The sequence below is a fragment of the Labrus bergylta genome, chromosome 15, assembly GCF_963930695.1.
Source record: "Labrus bergylta chromosome 15, fLabBer1.1, whole genome shotgun sequence".
Classification (NCBI taxonomy): Eukaryota; Metazoa; Chordata; class Actinopteri; order Labriformes; family Labridae; genus Labrus; species Labrus bergylta.
This window is the reverse complement of record NC_089209.1, coordinates 4072219-4091201: the sequence shown is the minus strand read 5'-3', so window position 1 is coordinate 4091201 and position 18983 is coordinate 4072219. Positions and strand designations below refer to the sequence as shown.

Below are 18983 nucleotides of genomic sequence, written 5' to 3'. Positions count from 1 at the left end.
TCCATCCATCCATCCATCTATCCATCCATCATCCATCCATCCATCCATCTATCCATCCATGAATCCATCCCTCCATCCATCCATCCATCCATCCCTCCATCCATCCATCTATCAATCCATCCAACCATCCATCATCCCTCCTTCCATCCCTCCATCCATCATCCATCCATTCATCCATCCATCTATCATCCATCATCCATCCATCCATCCATCCATCCATCCATTCATTCATCTATCCATCCATCTATCCATCTATCCATCCATCCCTCCATCCATCCGTCTATCAATCCATCATCCTTCCATCCATCCATCCATCATCCATCCATGAAATAGATTTTAATGCAAAGTGTTCAGCTTTAACAGACCCAAGAGTGAAAAGTAGATCAAAAATAATCGTCTGATATTTATGTCCTTCTGTGAGCTTCTCTGACTAACGTAACAACATACAAAGGAGACGGATTTAAGCTTTTCTTTACCCTGATAGATCTCTTAATCAGATCAGATTAGCGAGCAATGTCTGCATATAAGAGTGTGTGAGGAGTGTGGGGGGTGTAAGACGGGTTCTCTGTTTTTTTAATGCAATACTGTTGAATTACATATTCAGAAAAGAAAAGGGGAATGATTACCTTAATGCCTTCACCTTCACCTGCATTCAAACTGATGTGGTCTTTGAAAATGTCGCTTCATGTCGACAGGTATAAATAAAGTACAGTTTCTTTAATGAACAAGCTCTAATCCCTTCCAAAGATAAGGTCTGTTTCACCCAAAAAGGATTAGCTGAGGTCCAGAAGGAAGAGGTCACTTGCGTCCACAGCCCCACTGCTGACCCTGCACGTGAGGTAAAGACACTCTTCTTGGTGTCACCATCAACACAACAACCTTCAGGGCTTCTTGTGCTCAGGTAAGAGGTGTGGTGAAATACCAATCCATGAGTGTGAAAGGAGCAATCCTTTCACTGATAAAGTGACCTTACTATCTGATCAGACATTAAGGAAACATGTGTTGAAGTGCTGGCTTCTCTGACAACAATGCAGCAGCCAGTATGTCCTCCTCCTAACTTTAGATTCTGCTCCTGAATGCTCTGGATTTGTTTGGACCAGAGAAGGTAGGCGCTTTTAAGACACACCCCCACACGGCCGTTTTGGACGCCCCTCGGTTTGTCAGATATGAGAGCAGTTATCAGGTCAACAGGTGTTGCAGCGATGGAAGCGGTCAAGAGAAGTGGTTCAGGTAGAAGTGATTGTACCCGACCTAAAAAGCCTCTGCATGTTTCTAATAAGCTCCACGAGGATCGACTCTAGGGAGGAGGGGGCTTAACCCAAAACTTAAAAAAAGTTTGAATATGAGGTATTTATGTCAACAGAAGTAATGGGGCGCTGGTCCATGTACGGCGGCTGTGGTCCTCGTCACAGTGACCATGGGTTCAGGTCCGACCTCGGCCCTTTGCTGCATGTCGACCCAGAGTCTCTCGTCCCAACAGTTCCTGTCTCTCTTCAGCTGTCCGATCCATTAAAGGCAAAAGGGCCCGAAAAAAAATCTTTAAAAATACTTAAAATAAGAAAAGTAGTGCTGCTCTTACTCACTATAAACTCTGTATATGACTTGATTGACTTGATTGGTGTGGCTGTGCAGGATGAAGAAGAGGGTGCTTAGGTGTAAACAGTCACAGTTAGACATGAGGTCTGTAGGTTTAATCTGTTGGTTAACACAATGATGAGGTTAATGCACAGCTTTTAAGGTTAAGGTTTTACCTGCTTATCTGAAAAAGTATCGAGACGACCAAATGTGTGCTGAGAAATAAGCTCATCAGACACACAGTCCTTAATGTTGACCTGCCGAGGGACTGCAGATGTAAACTAGCTCTAAGCTAACTCTGGTACAAAGCATCAAACGGCACCATTTATGTTTAATAATGTACACAGTCCCTAAACCAATAAAACATGATTCATCCCAAAATGAAAACACCTGAAACAGAGTCATGAGTTAAATATCTCTGTTATTTGTTATATGTGTCTGTGTGACTGATTGGCTTTGATGAAGCCCAGGTGTGGGGACCTTATATACACTCTGGCCCTTTCCGAATAGTCACAGTTCAGTAGGCAATACGTACTTTTCAGTAGGGAGTATACTGAACATTTCAGTATGGATACTAACTTCTGGGTTTCATGCAGTATGGATTGGATGCATCCTTTCAGGAAATGAATTGTATTTTACCCACAATGCTGTGCGAAATTAAACGTAAATCGTCACTTCACGTGCGCCTCCAAATCAAAACAAACGAGCACTGATTAATTTAATCTTAATTTAAAGTCCCGACTGAAATCACTACTTTTAATTAACAACAGAAAATGTAACAAATGTCTGCATTATTATAAAACCTTTCCCCCTCTATTTAAATCATGATTTCACTCTTTAAATGCGTCTTTATTGGTTTATTTGATATTCCGTATCTTACTGTCTTTCATTTGGACTTTCCTTTATGTACTGTATGTGATTTAGTTATTTAATCTGTCTTTTACTTGTGATATTGTTTTTTGTTTATCTGACTGTATATGAGCATTACTCTTCTTGAATAAAGCTAAACAAAAAAAACAAAAAAACAGGTGGATGCAGCCAGTTCGGGTACTGCAAATGAAACCACTTCCATACTGAATGAATCAGACGAAGTAGGAACAAATATCTGCATACTGAATAGTAGGTACTAAACAGTATACAGCACGGATAGTAGGTACTGCCTCCTGACAGATTGAGTAGGTAGTTGACAATTCAGATGCAGCCTCAGGGTCTGCTGTGCTCTGTGCTGACTCTTTATCTCACCTTCACAGGTAGTGAGAGGTTTCTGTGTATCTGCTCTCCATTGCCCGTCTCTCCTGTCTTTATTTCTACTCCTGCCTCATGTGTTTGCCGTTAAGGCCTACCGGGCAGCCTTTGTTTTTTGTGAAGCGTTTTCTGGCTCTCCTGGACAATTTAGTGAGCTGCTTGGTAGCTGTGGTTTAGTTCCTTGGTTTCTGTGCATTATTTTAGTTTAGGAAGCTTGTTTTGTATCTATGCTATTTCTTAGGTTTTTTTTCCCTTCCCTAATATATTGTTTGTGATTTCTGTGGTTATCCTTCTGTGATAACTTTAAGACACCCCTGGGTCTACACCTGTGTCCCAATCCTCCCCTTTACCTGACCGAAACAGGAATAGCACATTCAGGGCGTGATATTAACGTCCCCTGTGACGTCTCACCTTCACTATTTAGGTGTAAAGAGGAGACGAAGTGATCACAGCTCTGTTCTGCTGTCGGAGGTCAAACAGAGATATTACAGGGGCGAGATTAGAGATTGGGGGAGCGAGCAGTGCTGTCTGTGTGTGTGTGTGTGTGTGTGTGTGTGTGTGTGTGTGTGCATGTGGAGCTCCTGCTGTAATGCAACGTGGATTCACAGACTGGGAAACCAATATTCCACCAGTGCAGGATCACTACGAATGAACCAAAATGTGATGACTGCTGAGCTTCGTTTTTCAACACACTCTGAAGATAATTTAGATTAGGGATGAGGGAGTTGGGAGTGACATGCAGCAAAGTGCCCAGGGTCGGAGTCGAACCCCATCAGTCCTGTTCTCAGATGGGTCATGCAACGGCTATCGAACGTCTCCCACATGACGTTTGTGCTGCTTCGATCAGTTGTCTTTTGGTATGTGTCAGTCAGTCAATTAAAAGCCTCTTGGAAATGAAAACCTGAGAGACTACAGAACATACTAATTGGCATCACAGGCTACAAAGCCATGTGTGACAAAAGAAGATAAGTGATGTGTCTCCATGTCGTTAGCAAAGGCTAACGAGAGACCCCAAGTGGTCAAATTTCTCATTGAGCCAAATGGCTTTAACTTTAAATCTAACTCCAACTCAAAACCGACAAACTCTTGTTGTTTTAGTGTCTCAAAGTGAATACATTAATGGGACAACAGGGGCAAATATAACGGGTCAGTAAAATAAAAATAAAAACTAACCTGATCTTTACTGAATGCTGACGAGCTCAAGAATAACTCTGAAACTGAAGTGATGACACTCAGAGATGAGACAATTAAAGAGAGGGACAGTGTCTAAGAGTTGAAGAAGTTTAAAGGGGATTAGGTGAGCTGCATGCTTGAGGGGGAACGGTACACACACACACACACACACACACACACACACACACACACACACACACACACACACACACACACACACGCACACAGATTCCAGCTCCCCAGGAGAGGGCCGTTGGATGGCTGTACTGTCCTGACAGTAATCCTCAGATTAACTGGTTGTGGGGCTCCAGCAGTCAGCCAACAGTCAGCCAACAGTCAGCCGGCCAAGTGGAACAAAAGCAGAGATGCAGACCTGAACATGTGGGTCAGCCGCACAAACACAGAGACGGACATTTAGTGAGACGGACAAACAGCCCAGCCAGCACACAGCGTATAGTGATGTGTCTAAAAGGTTTTCAGCTTTTCAGGTTTTTTTTTTTTAACCCTTCAGCGACAGCCTCGTTAATTCTGCTGCTACGTCTCATTTTGAAGTTAAGATCATTTATTTATCACTCAGTTAAACGATGCATCTCTTTACTTTCAAAGTGGGTCATGTTGCTGCTCGCGCTGTAAAACCTTAAAAACAACACATGCATGTTCAAAGATGTGAAGTGGCATATCGTGAAGGACAGAGCAACAGAAACTGCTATACAATGCTGTAATTCAACTTTTTGCCTTTTTATATTAATGCTTCCTGTAGTGTGACACGTTCACAATATCAACAAAAGAGCGGAAAAGAACAGAAAACATGAGAAGCAGTTTCATTGCATGCAAATGTGGAGATCTTACGAGTCAGGTGCATAGAAATGGTCTAGGGTTAGTCGTTTGCTGGATACACGATATGATGAAACAGACTTTGTGAGACGTGTGAGATGGATGAAGTTGAAACGGAGTCCCATTTGCATTGTACAAAATCTGATGATTTAAGAGAATTATTGTTTCATGAAGTAAAATCTGAAATGTTGGGGCGGACAGATGTGCAGGAACTGGAATGGCTGTTTAAGTTTTATGTGTTTAAACTTCCTAATTATGTTTGAAAAGTTTGGAAAAGAAGACAGGACATTCTGTTTTATTAGTTTGACTTCTTGCTTTTCTCTTTTTGTTTCTTGAGAATGAATATAGTTTACCTCGTGCACTCTGATCCGGGAACGTTTTTTAATTTATGGTGTCATGAACGTCACCCCCCCCCCCCCCCCCCCCCCCCCCCCGCTCACTCAGGGTGAAGTGAAAACTAACTTCAGTAAAAACAGAGTAAATAAAATGTATGGCTGCATGTCCGCTCAGAGTCAGCAACAGTCTATTCCTTTGTCTTTTTCTGTTTATCTTTATATATTTTAAAGATTGACACAATGATCTTTTACGACACTATGATTTATTTCTTTAGAAGTTTTAGTTTTGGGCTTTTTATGCTTTTATTTTAGACACAGGAGAGTGGATAGAGTCAGAAACCAGGGACCGAGAGAGTCCAGAAAGAGCCACAGGTTAGATTCAAACCCGGGCCGCCTGCCTAGAGAACTACAGCGTACACACCTGGCGCACACTCACTGACCACTAGGCCACCGGCACCCAAACACTGTTATTTTCTTTATGATAAATGAAACCAAAAAAAAAAAAAACCTTCAAAAGAGGATCAGTTTGCAAAGATGAAATAAAGGGACTCAGATCTAACTTATAGAAAAACACCAGACTGTAAAAACCGTTAGAAGAAAAACATTCCTTCTTTATCTGCAGGCAATTCAAAAGTTCATGTACATTTAGAAACCCGGGTCACATATAAACAAATGTATTGCCTACTAAAATGACGCATGTAAAGTCATTAGTATGAGGACGTTATTTTCCTGCTTAAATGAAAATATTTATATCTGAAATGTAGTGAGGTAAAAGAGAGCAGAAAATGGAAACACTAGAGTCAGTACATCAAAATGAAAGTGAAGTTTTTAAGTTCATTCACTTTTCACCACCTCTGTGTTGCACTATTGTCGCACAGACCACTTTATAATAAGTCAAAAACTTACAGAGTCTAAACTGCACGGTCATTCAGCATTTACTAAAGTGTTTAGATTTTCAATGAGGTTTGGTAGAAAAGCTTTGACTGTGGACCTTAAACAAGTTGAAATATAATCAAATCTGAAACCACCCACACACACACACACACACACACACACACTAAATGAGAGCGGCTAACGGTGACCTCAGTGGTGGATTCGGAGGTTTTGGAGCTCTACAGCCGTTACTGTGGCGATGGAGTCCTCTCCATCACCATGCACGCCACCGACTCCGTCTCCACGGTTACGTTCTGTCAGGCACCGATTGGGCGGAGGCTTAGAGGGAACAACAATGGCAAAGGGGGGCAAATGAGGGGAAAGAGTCTTACAAACACACACACAGGAAGAAAGAAAGCAGCGATTCAGAGCTCGAGGGACTTTTCGAAACTCAAACTTTCTGAACAGTTACTGATATAAGTCAGTTATTGTTCAGTCTTAATGATGTTTAAATGCAAATGTCCTCCAGTGCTTCTTCTCTTAAGAAGTTTTCCCATCATTACTAGCCTCCAATCCTGACACATACTGTATATGCTATGTTCAAGTTGTGCTTTTAATGGGTCTAATAAGTTAAATAAAGAAAGTTGTTCACAACAAATGAAGACAAAAATGATTAAAAAGTGTCAAACCTGGATATTTTCTGTTGTGACAATAAGATGTCCCTGCTTATTCAGCTTGTAAGCTTTCTCAGGGACCCTAAAATGTATCCTTAAACCCCTCGGATGGGTCCTTAGCCACAAATTGAAAAGCTCATATCGATGCCAACTTCCTATTTTTGTAAAATAAGACTTAAAAGTCAATTTAAGCATTAGGCTGATTTCTGTTTTAGCTCTACTCCTGGTGTTTGCTTTACAGTATTGAGTCTTTACATCATTTGCTTGAAAACCCTCAAAATATTTGGTAATGTTTACACTTTTTTATATGTTCAGCTTATGATCCTCCAAGAATGGTTTATTTTGATCACTATTAAAGGTCTTACAAGTAAAAAGGAGCAATCTGTAAGATGTGTAGTGAGTGAAATGATAAAGGTATCTCACTATCTGATCAGACATTAAGGAAACATGCTCTGTTGAAGTGCTATCTTCTCTGACAACAATGCAGCAGCCAGTATGTCCTCCTTCTAACTTTAGATTCTGCTCCTGAATGCTCTGGATTTGTTTGGACCAGAGAAGGTAGGCGCTTTTAAGACACACCCCACACGGTCGTTTTGGACGCCCCTCGGTTTGCCAGATATGAGAGCAGTTATCAGGTCAACAGGTGTTGCAGCGATGGAAGCGGTCAAGAGAAGTGGTTCAGATAGAAGTGATTGTACCCGACCTAAAAAGCCTCTGCATGTTTCTAATAAGCTCCACGAGCAGAAACGTGCTCAAACTAGGATCAATATTGGAGATGCTTTTGAAAAATGGAGAGAGGTTAGAACACAGAAAGGTTTACAGACCCATGCAGAGCTGGATAAACACTGAAGCTTCAGAGTCCACCACATGGTGACCTGAGTGAGCATCGACTCTAAAGAGGAGGGGGGGGAGACAGCTCTCTACAATGTTTGGAATTTAGACTGCAGTACCCATTTTAAACACTAGGGGTCAGAGTTACATACTGCTCCTTTAACCAATAATGTAATTTACAACAAATACAGCAAACAATTTTTATCTTGTAAGTTAGCTTAGGGACCCTAAATTTAGTCTTTGAACCCCTTGTGTGGGTCCCCTTCCTCAGTTTGGGAACCACATTTTTTATCTTTTTTAGTGTCAAAATCTAATTTAAGCTAAATTTAGCAAAACATCATTAGTTTCTGTTCCAACTTGTTTTTGTTTCAATGCGTTTTCTTTACTTGGAGCTTTAAGGGAGGAGTGATTTTGGGGAGGGAGTCGAGGGGACAAAAGAGTCGGGAGGGTGGAGGGGAGGAGGAGGAGAGCGGAGGGTGAATGTTTGAGTTGGTGGCCGAGAAACGAGAGGAGTTTCTAGAAAGTTTAAACAGGAGAAGAATACGATCGGGAGGGGGTGAAGGTGGGAGGGAGTGAATTTGAAGTGAGGGGGTCAGATGAGGTTGTCGCTGTTCCCGTTCCCCCTCCTGCAGAGACAAACGACCCTGCACAGGATTTCAGAGTTAGATGCTCTAAAACAAATGAAGTGGTCTGAACACGTTGTTTTAATTGAGATTTTTATTCAGTAGAAAAATAATCTGTAAACTTCAAACCGAGAGTCTCTCTGATATGTTACATGATTTTTTGTCTGTGTTCATATTTATGCAAAACCTACTGACTGCATGTTATCTCCCTTAGACATTCCTCACATGTTCGATGCATGTCGCCAACATTTCTACAAGCTTGGAATCATATATTCAACAAGCACGCGTGGAAGTGTTGCGAATGCTCAAAGCAACATGGGGAAGCTACATTTTATTAAAACTATACGGACGTACAAACTTTAAAGACAGTAAATGAAAAAACACACTTGAAAAAAAATCACATTATGGAAGACATAGAAACCCTTACTGCCCTTCTACTGCGACTTGAATATTGTTTGGTGTTTAGGAAAAGACTGTATAAAAAGATGGACTGAACGACAGCCTAGTCGAAGTGAAGCCAAAATATTTAGAGCTCCCCCTGCTGACTGACTGCGGTATAAGGGCCTGAGTGTTTTTCTGTTTTTTTGGGGCAGGAAAATAAGAATAAAAGGGACGCACACTCGTCTTGTCTCTATGACAACGGCTGCTGTATGTCTGAAACAGCTTCGTTGCTCACTGAATGTTTTATATTCGACATCGAATGGAGAATGCTTTGCCCTCCTACTTTGTCTGGATGATGAGCTTACTAATAATAACGCCCCGCTATCATGGCTCCAGTGAAAGGTTGATGTGGGGTACACGACATCGGAAAAAAAAAACGCAGAAAATCATTGGCTAGGTTTTGAACGAAACTAGGTTTATATACCCATCGCTAGTTCTGACCTGAGGGATCTTTGACATTTTACCGGAAAGTTCCCGTTACCTCCTGTATTAAAAATCTTTAATTGAAGTTTAAAGCCTGGTTAAAAAAGTGAGTCAATGTCCGTATGAGCAAAAACTGAACTCAAACTAACGATGTCCTTGTGGTTTTTATTACAAGTCTAAAAGTTATTCATACATTTGCATAATTAGAGAGTGGCTGAGTCGACTTGTAGCCGTTTGCAAGGAGGCTTAAGTCCCGGCTTAGCTCCGCCTCTTTTCCTGTTTCTAGACACGTTAGTTTGAGATAGCTGTAGGAGCAGATTATTAATATAATATGTGGTGTTTGTGTATAGGATCTCACAGGGTGATTGAGGGATATATAAGGTAGGAACCTTTGTGACCGGTCAGGTGTTCCACCCGGAAGGGAAAACTGTTTTTTGACCGCTAAGGCAGGCAAGAGTTACAAGTGGATGTTTTTTGGTATCGAGATATGGACATGTTGAACCAAAAGGACGTAAAATAAATGAAAGGAAATGATCGGCAGTAAACTTTGACTTTCATTCATCCGACAAGGTAACGCCAATTAGTAAATCCAGGTGCGGCGCCTCAGCGGCTTAAGGCGTCGGCTTAGCCTCTACAATAGCTTTTCCAAAATGGCGACGGCCATCATTTGGCTTCATTACGCCTCTTCAGAAACCACAAAGGGTGACGTCACTGAGACTACGTCCATGTTTTATAAAGTCTATGTTCTAAACCAGGGATTACAGTACACATTTAAAACATATTGCACAATGTATGACTGCGTTTTCTCTGATCTCAAGTGTTTATATCGTGTAGAATAATGCAGTTTATGTTACTGGTTGTGTCTGGAAGACTTTGGATACCAGAAAGGAACATTGCAGATAAAAATAAAAGCATTGAAGTGAAAATGTTGCAATAATCTTTAGGCAGCAGAACAGGACATTTCCCCTTTTCATGATTCAAGCAGAGTGGAAAAAAAATCAAGATGATAAAAAAAGATTCCTGAGAAAAATCCTTCTTCTCTCTTCTTCTTCTTCTTCTTCTTCTACCACTCTCTCTCTCCCTCCGCCACACACTCAGAGTAGGACAGCTGGTCCAGGTAGAGCACAGCACACACCTGGATGAGCTTACAGTGTCCTTCACAGATGATGCTGCTGTTGTATCCCACCATGTAGTGAGTGAAGTACTTATCGAAGGCTTTGCTCCGCGGCGCCTTAAAGCTCAGCCCCAGCTGGAGCAGGCTCAGCGGCCGCAGGTCAATCAGTCCAAACGCTTCAGTCATGATATATTCAAGCCTCCAGTCGGATCTTTGTTTCTCGTTGGCTTCCGTCAGATTCAGATAGTACTGCCAGATATCCTTTAGAGAGGGAGGAAAAGCACCAGAGGAGGAGGGAGAGAGGGGGGAAGAGAGGTGTTGTTGAATGGCAGAAAAGCTGTTTTTGTTTTCTGACTGACAGCGTGATTAATCATCAAGAGAGACTTTCTTCTTAGGTCGCTGATCAGAGGGAGAAATGTTAGTCAGTGCAGAACTTTTAAAACGATCCAGTTCGTGTTCTAACTCTAAGCAAGCTCTTCTTTATCTTTTTAAAGATGGAGTCAGCAGCTTTTTCCTTAAAATAATAAATATAGACTTATACTAAAGTAATGTCGCTCGATCACCACGTCTGGGCCTCCACACGTGTGTGGTGGTGACTGTGTCTGCAGAGACTCTGTCCTCTGTCTGGATTTGGATGTTTTGTGTTGTTTTGATTGACTCGGGACGTCGCTGGGCGGGGGAGCCGGTGGGCTTCCTCCAGCCAATGAGAAGAGGATTAAGATTCAGTGCTTGGACGAAAGCCTCAAAGACGAGAGATTGTAATCACAGTGATGCAAAACGCGGACGTGGAGTTGGCCTGCCTTCTGTTGGACAGGCAGCTAGGTGCCAAACACAGCGGTTAGCTTGTGCTAACATGCATTAGCTCGCTGTGAAGGTACAAACTTGCACCCTACGTCCTGCAGTGAGTGTGCACCTCTACTGGCGCTGAGCCCAGGAGGAGGCGCCCAGTTTGAATGTGTTCACAAGCTGCAATGAACATTTCCACTGACTCCACCTTTACAAATGCATTAACTAAGTTTTCAATAATTTGCACACTATTTGTGATGCAGCCATTGCAGAGTGGAGTTTCTGATTTCTCGTCCGTTATTATTGTGGCTGTTAAATCCACTGTGAGGTCATGAACGTGTCCGCATAGTTTTGTGCGCTTCAGCGGATTTTTTTTTTTGATATTTCTGGTTGGTAAAGAGAGGTCTAGAATCTTCTGCGAAATGAATCCCGAGTTTGAATTTGATCGCTTTTTAAATCTGACATCAATTTGGCCAGAGATTAAACCGATCTGGACACAAACTAAACCACACTTCTTCATTTTTAATGTCTAACCTGAAACTCACGATGAATATTTGGGCTGGAAAAAAATGATAAAGTCTGTTTTTTTTTTTACAGCGTTGTGTTAATCTCCTCGTCTGACACCGACCTCGGGCAGAGACGACAGCTTCATAAAGTAACTAAATGGAAGAATGCGTTTTCCCTCTGATGGTCCCAGTTTGCTTTGAAGGTCATACAGAGGCGTCAGTTTTCACGTCATAACCAGTTAAAACACTTCTCACAGGAGCTTTAACCGCTCTGTAAATCAGCCTCGTCATCACACCAGTCAGAGCTGACGTAGCGCCTCACCATCATGCCGTAGTCCTCGGGGTCGTACAGGTACATGCGGAACGCCGGGTTGTTGGAGTACGGCTCCAGAACGTGTTTGATGGGAGTGACAGCCGGGGCCACGAACACAGAATTCACAGGTTTACCTTCAGGAAGAGGAACACACACACACAAACACATGATATCATCATCAAGTAGAAACTACTTCACACATCAGGACGGGCAGGTAGACGAGGAATGAGTCCATCTCATGCACGCTGTTGAACAAAAATGAATAAATAATAAATATTATTGCAGGTTTTTTTATTTTATTTTGAAAGTTAGACAGCGTGCAAGAGATTGTTTGTAAAATGTCCGATGTTACCCCAACCCTTACCTTGTTGGTCCAGCAGCACCATGACGCTGTCTCGGTGTGTGTGGCCGTAGAAATGTCCGGCGACAACTTGACTGTACTTCCTGAAGATGGCGACCAGCCGCTCGTTGTGGATCTTTCTAACAGCGGTGGTGTTCGTGGCAAAGGCGAGGAACCCCACAGGTACGTGGGCTATGACGTACACCTGCATGAGAAGACGCATTTAAAACCTCAGCTCTTCAAAGTGCAGAAGGTGTTTTAATGTTTGTCAAAGCATCGAGGCGTCAATCAAGCTGAAGACGATTTTGACGACCTGTAATGTCAGGATGTGAAATACAAAGATGTAAGACCTTCTCCTGGTTCTGAGCGGCTTTCTCCAGAGTTTTCTCCAGCCACTCGAACTGTCCCGCCGGGTCCGTCATGTTCTTTGTGGCTTTATCAGGACCGTAGTAAAGGATGGTGTTCAGACTCAAGACCCTCAGACCAGGCTTCGCCAGCTGGGAGTAAAAACCTCCTGCAGGGGTGGGACAAAAGAAAGAAGTAACAACATGAGCAGAACATGCTGCAGCTTTACTGGGATTCATTTACAACACAAACAGAAGCTGCTGATGTCCATTGTCCAAAAAAATTGATGCAAAATCGATGATTTGAAAAAAATGGGGGATGATATCACATCTGTCAATATGATTTTTATTGATTGTTTAGTCTTGTCTTGTTCTGTATATCAAACATTGTGATTATAACACATTCAGTTGAGCTAATAACATTGGAACATTAGCTCAAGTGAACGTGTCGGCTCTATCATTTCCTCTAAATGCAGCAAGGAAGCAGTTGACAGTAGGCTCGGTTCTACGTTTTAGATTTCTGCAAACTGAATTTGAATGAATGCAAAACTCTTTTTTTAGTTGAGTTACAGCACTCCAGCAGTCTGAAAGGAGCTTTAGTAGCTGATGCAGTGACACGTCACCTTGTGAGAGAGTGAGCAGAGCTTCAGGCTGCAGCCAGGGTTTCCACAGCTGAGCAGCAGCTTTGTAGATCGCATTGGTGGAGGCTGGCATCTGGTCCTGGAAAAGAATCATGTGAACATAAGTCGAAGCAAAAAACGAAAAAAAAGAAAGATGTGACATTAATGCAACATTTTTAACTCTCTGGTGCTAGATAAACTAGAGATTAGATATTAATATATATAGAAGTAGATAGAGTATTACTATATTAGATCATCGACTCTCAGTCACGGCCTACTGTATATGAATGATGTTACCACCCTCCTCCAGACAGCAGACTGCACCTCCAGACTTCTTAAAAAGGCTAGGCCTGCCAAGTCCTGCAGCCTTTCAACACAAGGGGCAAGAGACGACAACACTCTTCACAGTGGATGGGGATATTGGTGGTATTTTTGGGGGGAACTATTGTTAAGTTCCTCTTTTGTTCCCTATGTTTCTTGCACATGCTTTACATATCAACTATTACACACATCTTAAATGTTGTGCCTTAGAAATGCTCAAATTGAAGTTTTTAGTAATAAAGACATAAAACCAGAATATTATAAGCGTCAAATGAGTCCAAAAGATGAAGATTCTTTGTGTTTGAAAATACTTTTTTATAGAATAAAAAGTTACCTGTGGCCAGTAGTCGTGGTTTCCCAGCGCGGGATAGACGGTGAGGTTGGGGAAGTGCTGTCTGACGGTCATGGTCATGTTACTGATCACCTGAATCACCAGCTCTGTGGACAGCTCGTCTGCAGGGACATGAGGGGGGCTGTCTCTGTAACACAGGAGAAGAGCCGGTGTTATTAACTGTGATCAGATGAGTTACAGATCACACTCCGGATACCAACCAATGCCTCGACAGAACACTTCCATGTTGCCATGTTTGGGTGCAACGCTTTTTGTTCAAACGTCTATGTGATGAAGTCACAATGCTTGGCTTCCCGCAATTTAATTCTTGACATTTTTTTTCCTTTATTAGCAAAATAAAATGATAAAATCTTGAACTATTGACATTCTTGACATGAAGGACAAACAAGAGACAAAACAAGTGAGAGACAGTGAGAGAGTAGGCAGGAAAAAAGGAATGAATGGACGTGATGAGATACTTTCAAGAGAGACAAAATAAGTTTAAATTCAGAAATGAAAAACAATCATCCAGTATTAAATCAAATAGAAAACAAAATAAATATTTCTCACTTTTTTATATTTGAAGCAACAGACCTTATTCAATTTTTTATTGTTCAATTTGATCTCAGAAGTCAGAAATTCCAGGATGCAGGTCTGATATGTCATCAGGAACGCCCCCCCATGAAGTCAGAATTACGACTTGTAAACCTTGGAGAACCTTCAGTAGCCCGAGACAAAAAAATCCAACATGGCTGCTACGTGCATCAGTAACATTTAAGCTGTAACTATTGTGTTTATTATACCCTCACCTGGGAACAATCTGTCCATCATAAAACTATCATGCAGTGTGTGATTAATGCCAGGTGTTAGATAACAAATCAAAGGTTCTCCTGGAGGCGTCCATGCTGCTTGTTGGACTTGTTTCCAACCGGAATGCGGTAACTCAGGTGTGACATCATTCCCAGCTCCGAGATCTAAGTTCAGGGTTAAATGGAACGCACCATGAGAACCATTGTGACAAACTTATACACAAGACTTGGCTACAGTAAGCAAACATTTCTTGCAATCAACTAAACCCCTTTTCTTCTGAACGCCATTTTTCATCAAGTATCTGACTCGCATGCAATCTCAAAACCTCCTTGAACTGCTTTTAGATCAAAAGTAAACCAGCAGTAAGTCATGAGTTACAGTCAGTGGAGAGGTCAAGGAAACCCCTCATTTCAAAACACAGCAGCACTTCCTGTTAGTACCATCAGCATTTCAGACTGTTAGTTTCAGACATGATGATCTGAGCACAGCTGCTCTCAGCTCTACTGCGTTGCAGAAATGAAGAAAATTCCACTCTTTAATGGATTTCCCCTTTTAGTGCAACTGGTGCTACAAAGAACCCAGAACAAAGCAAAGACCTGCTCGCACCTGAACACTCCCTGCAGAGAAGCATTAAGTGCTGAGTCATTGTGTTAAACACGTTTAATAAAACCATGAATTCCATTTAATGCCAGTTAGGATCACGTCCTGCTGTTTTGGAAAAAGTGTCCAATCGAGTGTTTTCCTCTTCAGTAAGAATGAGACGACATAAGGGGAAGTGGAACTTTGTCCAAGCTCACACACTACTGTACTTTAACAGGAAGTGACCAGACAACCTTAACCCTGACCTAAATCAATCAGGAGCCCTTCTCATACTGCAAGTCCACAACAGTCCCCCCCCAACGAGGCGCCGCCGCCATTATGCATCAAGAAATTCATAACGATTCTGAGAGGGCGTCATATTGGAATCGCCGTCTATGAATTAACCGTACTTTTAAGACGTTGCGGATACTCGACACACACACAACGTTGTTCTCTACCACTGCCTATGCCCATCTCGTCTCACCCCAGTTACTACCTTTGATGGCGGCATTCACGGTGAAGGTGAGACGTCGCAGGGGCGTAAATATCTAGCCTTGCACGGGCAGTCTGAATCGAGCAAGTGACCTCTTGGGAGATAGTTTTACCTCAAGGTTAAGTCACATTTGGCCATCTTTACTGTTATCAGGAAATCAAAACCAGAGTGCAGACCTGTCACCTGGGCGACGCCAAAACTCTCTGCGGCCTTTGTGACTGAAACATGCGGCGCCCATGAAAACGTTCCTCCTACTTCTAGCTTTCCAACACGTCTGTGTCGTCAGCCGTCGGCTAAAGGTCTCTTGTCAGGTTGCGCAAATGAACACAAACAGACGAGACGTATTGTTGGAACACTGTGAGCACTAACTTTTTTGTAGCGTTACAGAAGTCGACTTCAACTTGTGGTCACCAGCCTCGGCTCACACTTCCCTCAATGAACTTTGTTGATAGATGGAGTTCTCCTTTATCTCACTCTGCCTGTGTGTTCATTACTTACTTGCAACAACTAGTCCAAAGTTGCTGCACTGGCACTTTTTGGTACAAAAACCACCCGAAAAAAACAGAAGACCTCAAAGGTCAAAACTATGCAAACAACAACAACATGAGACGCTCTGTGAGCCTGAAAGTGAGCAGAGCTGTGATTTAAAATCAAAGTCCATGTTTAAATGGAAATGTGTTAAAAGGCAGAACATTAGCTATTCTCACAGTCAGAGTTTGATGTGTTATTGTGTCGACTATCTATTCAATTTCACCCCAGACGTCCAGCCTCCACCATCGGACTGAGTCGTCCCCACGACCACGGCCGTCCTCATTCATGCACTTCCTGCTCCGACCTCCACCTCAGCGGCGAGGAAGTGTGGACAACAGGAACGAGAGGAACACAAAGGAGAAATCCTTCCTGCACATGCTCTTTTGTAAAGCGTCTCGAGATAACACTTGTTATTTCATTTCAATCTTTTTATGACGTACAATGTAGAGAAATACTTTTTTTTTCTTTTTCTTTTTGCCTTTACAAAGAATGAAAAGGTGCAGGAGCTAAAAAAAACAACGTGTAAACCTGCCCCAAAACATTATTTTATAATAAGTGTTATAAGTGTAATTGAGTCCAATCAGAAGGCAGCTCACCTGGACAGAAAATGAAAAAGTGCTGACAGGTCACATGATTGGTTTTGATTGGCCTCTAAACAAACAATGATTGATTGATTGTCATTATCTGTAAATCTTAAAGCACTTCGTAAGTTAGTAACCCACATTTCCTGCGACCCCTGACCTCTCATGTCTTGCCCGTGTGTGCATGTTTTTGTACATTTCCTTGGGCACACACGTCCAATTTTGCGTAAATTATGCAGAAAAAAACCAGCATGGTAGTGCTACATGCTATCAGGGGATTTCTACGAGTTAATTCAGTGTCATCCTGTGGTGAACATGTACATGATTCAGAGTTCCGAGCGACTGCATTTAAGCAGACACTTCTTCATTCTCGTATGCTCAAACCTCAGAGCGGTTTGCTGTTGACATAAAGAGAACTCACACTTACACAACAAGTGTTCACAAGTTGCACGCCTGCCAACAGAAGAAGAAATGAAACTGTACAGTGAAGCCAAGTTTACTGTTTCAGTCACACTCAAACTGGAAACGACTCAGTGTTTCGAGTCGCTTCTTGCAAACAAGAAAGCACAAATAAGACGTAGAAATGGAAGAAAAGACTCCCCCATGAGCGTACTGACCCGGTCCATATGATGAAGTCATCCTGCTGAGTGAGCGGAGCCATGTGAGAGAAGGCCGACTGGATCAGCAGGTAGGGAGAGTCACACAGGAAGTCTCCGTACACACCGGCGTTGGCGGTGGGGACTCCTTTGGAGGAGAAGCAGACCTTGGTGGGGTCCGGGGTCAGGTGGTAGGTCGGGTCCAGGTGGAGGTCGGTGATGTGCCAGAACCGGCCTGAACACATGGAGAGGAAGTAAAATGAAATGAGGCCGAAGGGAAGTAAAAAAAAAAACAATGACTGGGTTAGGTTGATATGTTTGTCCTTCTTATAATCTCATTTTGTTGTCATCATCATTTCTTGAAAGTGATTTGTTATAGCTTGAACTGCCTTTACAAGCCATGCCTGTTGTATCTGCCTTATTCCTTTTATTTGCATATATTTTATTTGTGTTTGGCCTGACTGTTGAGTCTGTTGTTGTTCTTCTCCTTTTGGTTTTTTTATGGTGCTTTATAAATAAAGTCAATTGTGATTTTTAGGATGATTCAGTTATGATAACAATACTTTTTTTGACCTCTTATAGTCAAAGTCTCAATCTCCTTTCTTTGAAATGAAAAAGAAAAAACCCATTAATAGCATAATTAGATGAGAATTAGACAGTGTGGGTACATGTTGGGATATGTGTGGCCAAACTCCGTCTAAAAAACTCTACATTTTGTAGGTTCTTTTTTAATTTACGAACATAGTGTAACTTAAAAAAGTACAATGTTGGACTTAATATAACTCATATGTGTTCAAAGGTTAATTCGGCGTGCAAAACATCCACAAACACGAATTACATTTAAGAAAATCTCGATTTAAACATCTTTATCTCACAACATGTTTCACACTGTTCCTACCGGTAACGTAGCGTTGAGGATAAACCGGAACACCCCGGTGTATAATAGCGAGTCTTTAGCAGAGGACAGTCACACAAGGTAGGTTATAAAAACAGTGTTCACCTCAGTTGTCATGAGCGGGAGTTTCACTCACCTGTACCCGTCAGGTAGCTTCTTCCGGCCGGAGCCGCCTCGAGCAGAGCCGCGCGGAACAGCAGGAACAGAAAACTGCACAAAAGTTGTACCATGTTGACTCTGTTCAAATCCTTCAGTGTGGTTATTTAAAACATGGCAACGACATGAACTAAAGCTGCAAACCACTGTGGGTCATTCTCCTCTGATATAAACAGGAAGTGTTTGAAGTGGTGACGTAAGCACGGGGGGAGGGGCTTAGCAGATCAAAGTATTGCGACGCTTCTGTAGTTCAGAGCTTACTTTCATTTAGGCATTTCCATTCCAAGCAGCTTTAAAGCGTATTTAAAACCAATTTTAAAAAAAGACAAACAATAACACATACACAGGCTTTCATGAAGTTATTTTTTTATCTATGTAATATATTTATATTGGAGTTGGACCTGTCAAAACCTACGGAAGCCCTAAGTGGACACACCTTGATACATTTAATTTTACTCCACTCTCCTGTAATAACCAAGCAGCAACTTCCGGCCAAGGCCGTCCATAAGGGGGGAGAAAGGGGAAGACTTTGGGGCCCGGCTGCATTTGGCGGGCCCCATTCAGGTCCGGTAAAAATTCTAAATTTAAGCAATGACAACAATTTTTTTAGGGATCCATAGCTGTGTACGTTTTGTGTTAC

The 18983-nt window shown here is 42.2% G+C and overlaps 1 protein-coding gene across 1 annotated transcript; it reads right to left on the bottom strand.

The window, feature by feature from the left end:
• Positions 1–8239: 8239 nt before the first annotated feature.
• On the bottom strand, positions 8240–18525 carry smpdl3a (sphingomyelin phosphodiesterase acid like 3A). The gene is made up of 8 exons (XM_065963907.1): positions 18324–18525; positions 17314–17527; positions 13706–13850; positions 13054–13150; positions 12437–12600; positions 12111–12291; positions 11756–11880; positions 8240–10402 (listed from the first exon to the last, which is right to left on the bottom strand). The coding sequence occupies exons 1-8, from the start codon at positions 18415–18417 to the stop codon at positions 10091–10093; spliced, it is 1332 nt and encodes a 443-aa protein (XP_065819979.1). The 5' UTR covers positions 18418–18525; the 3' UTR covers positions 8240–10090.
• Positions 18526–18983: the final 458 nt, after the last annotated feature.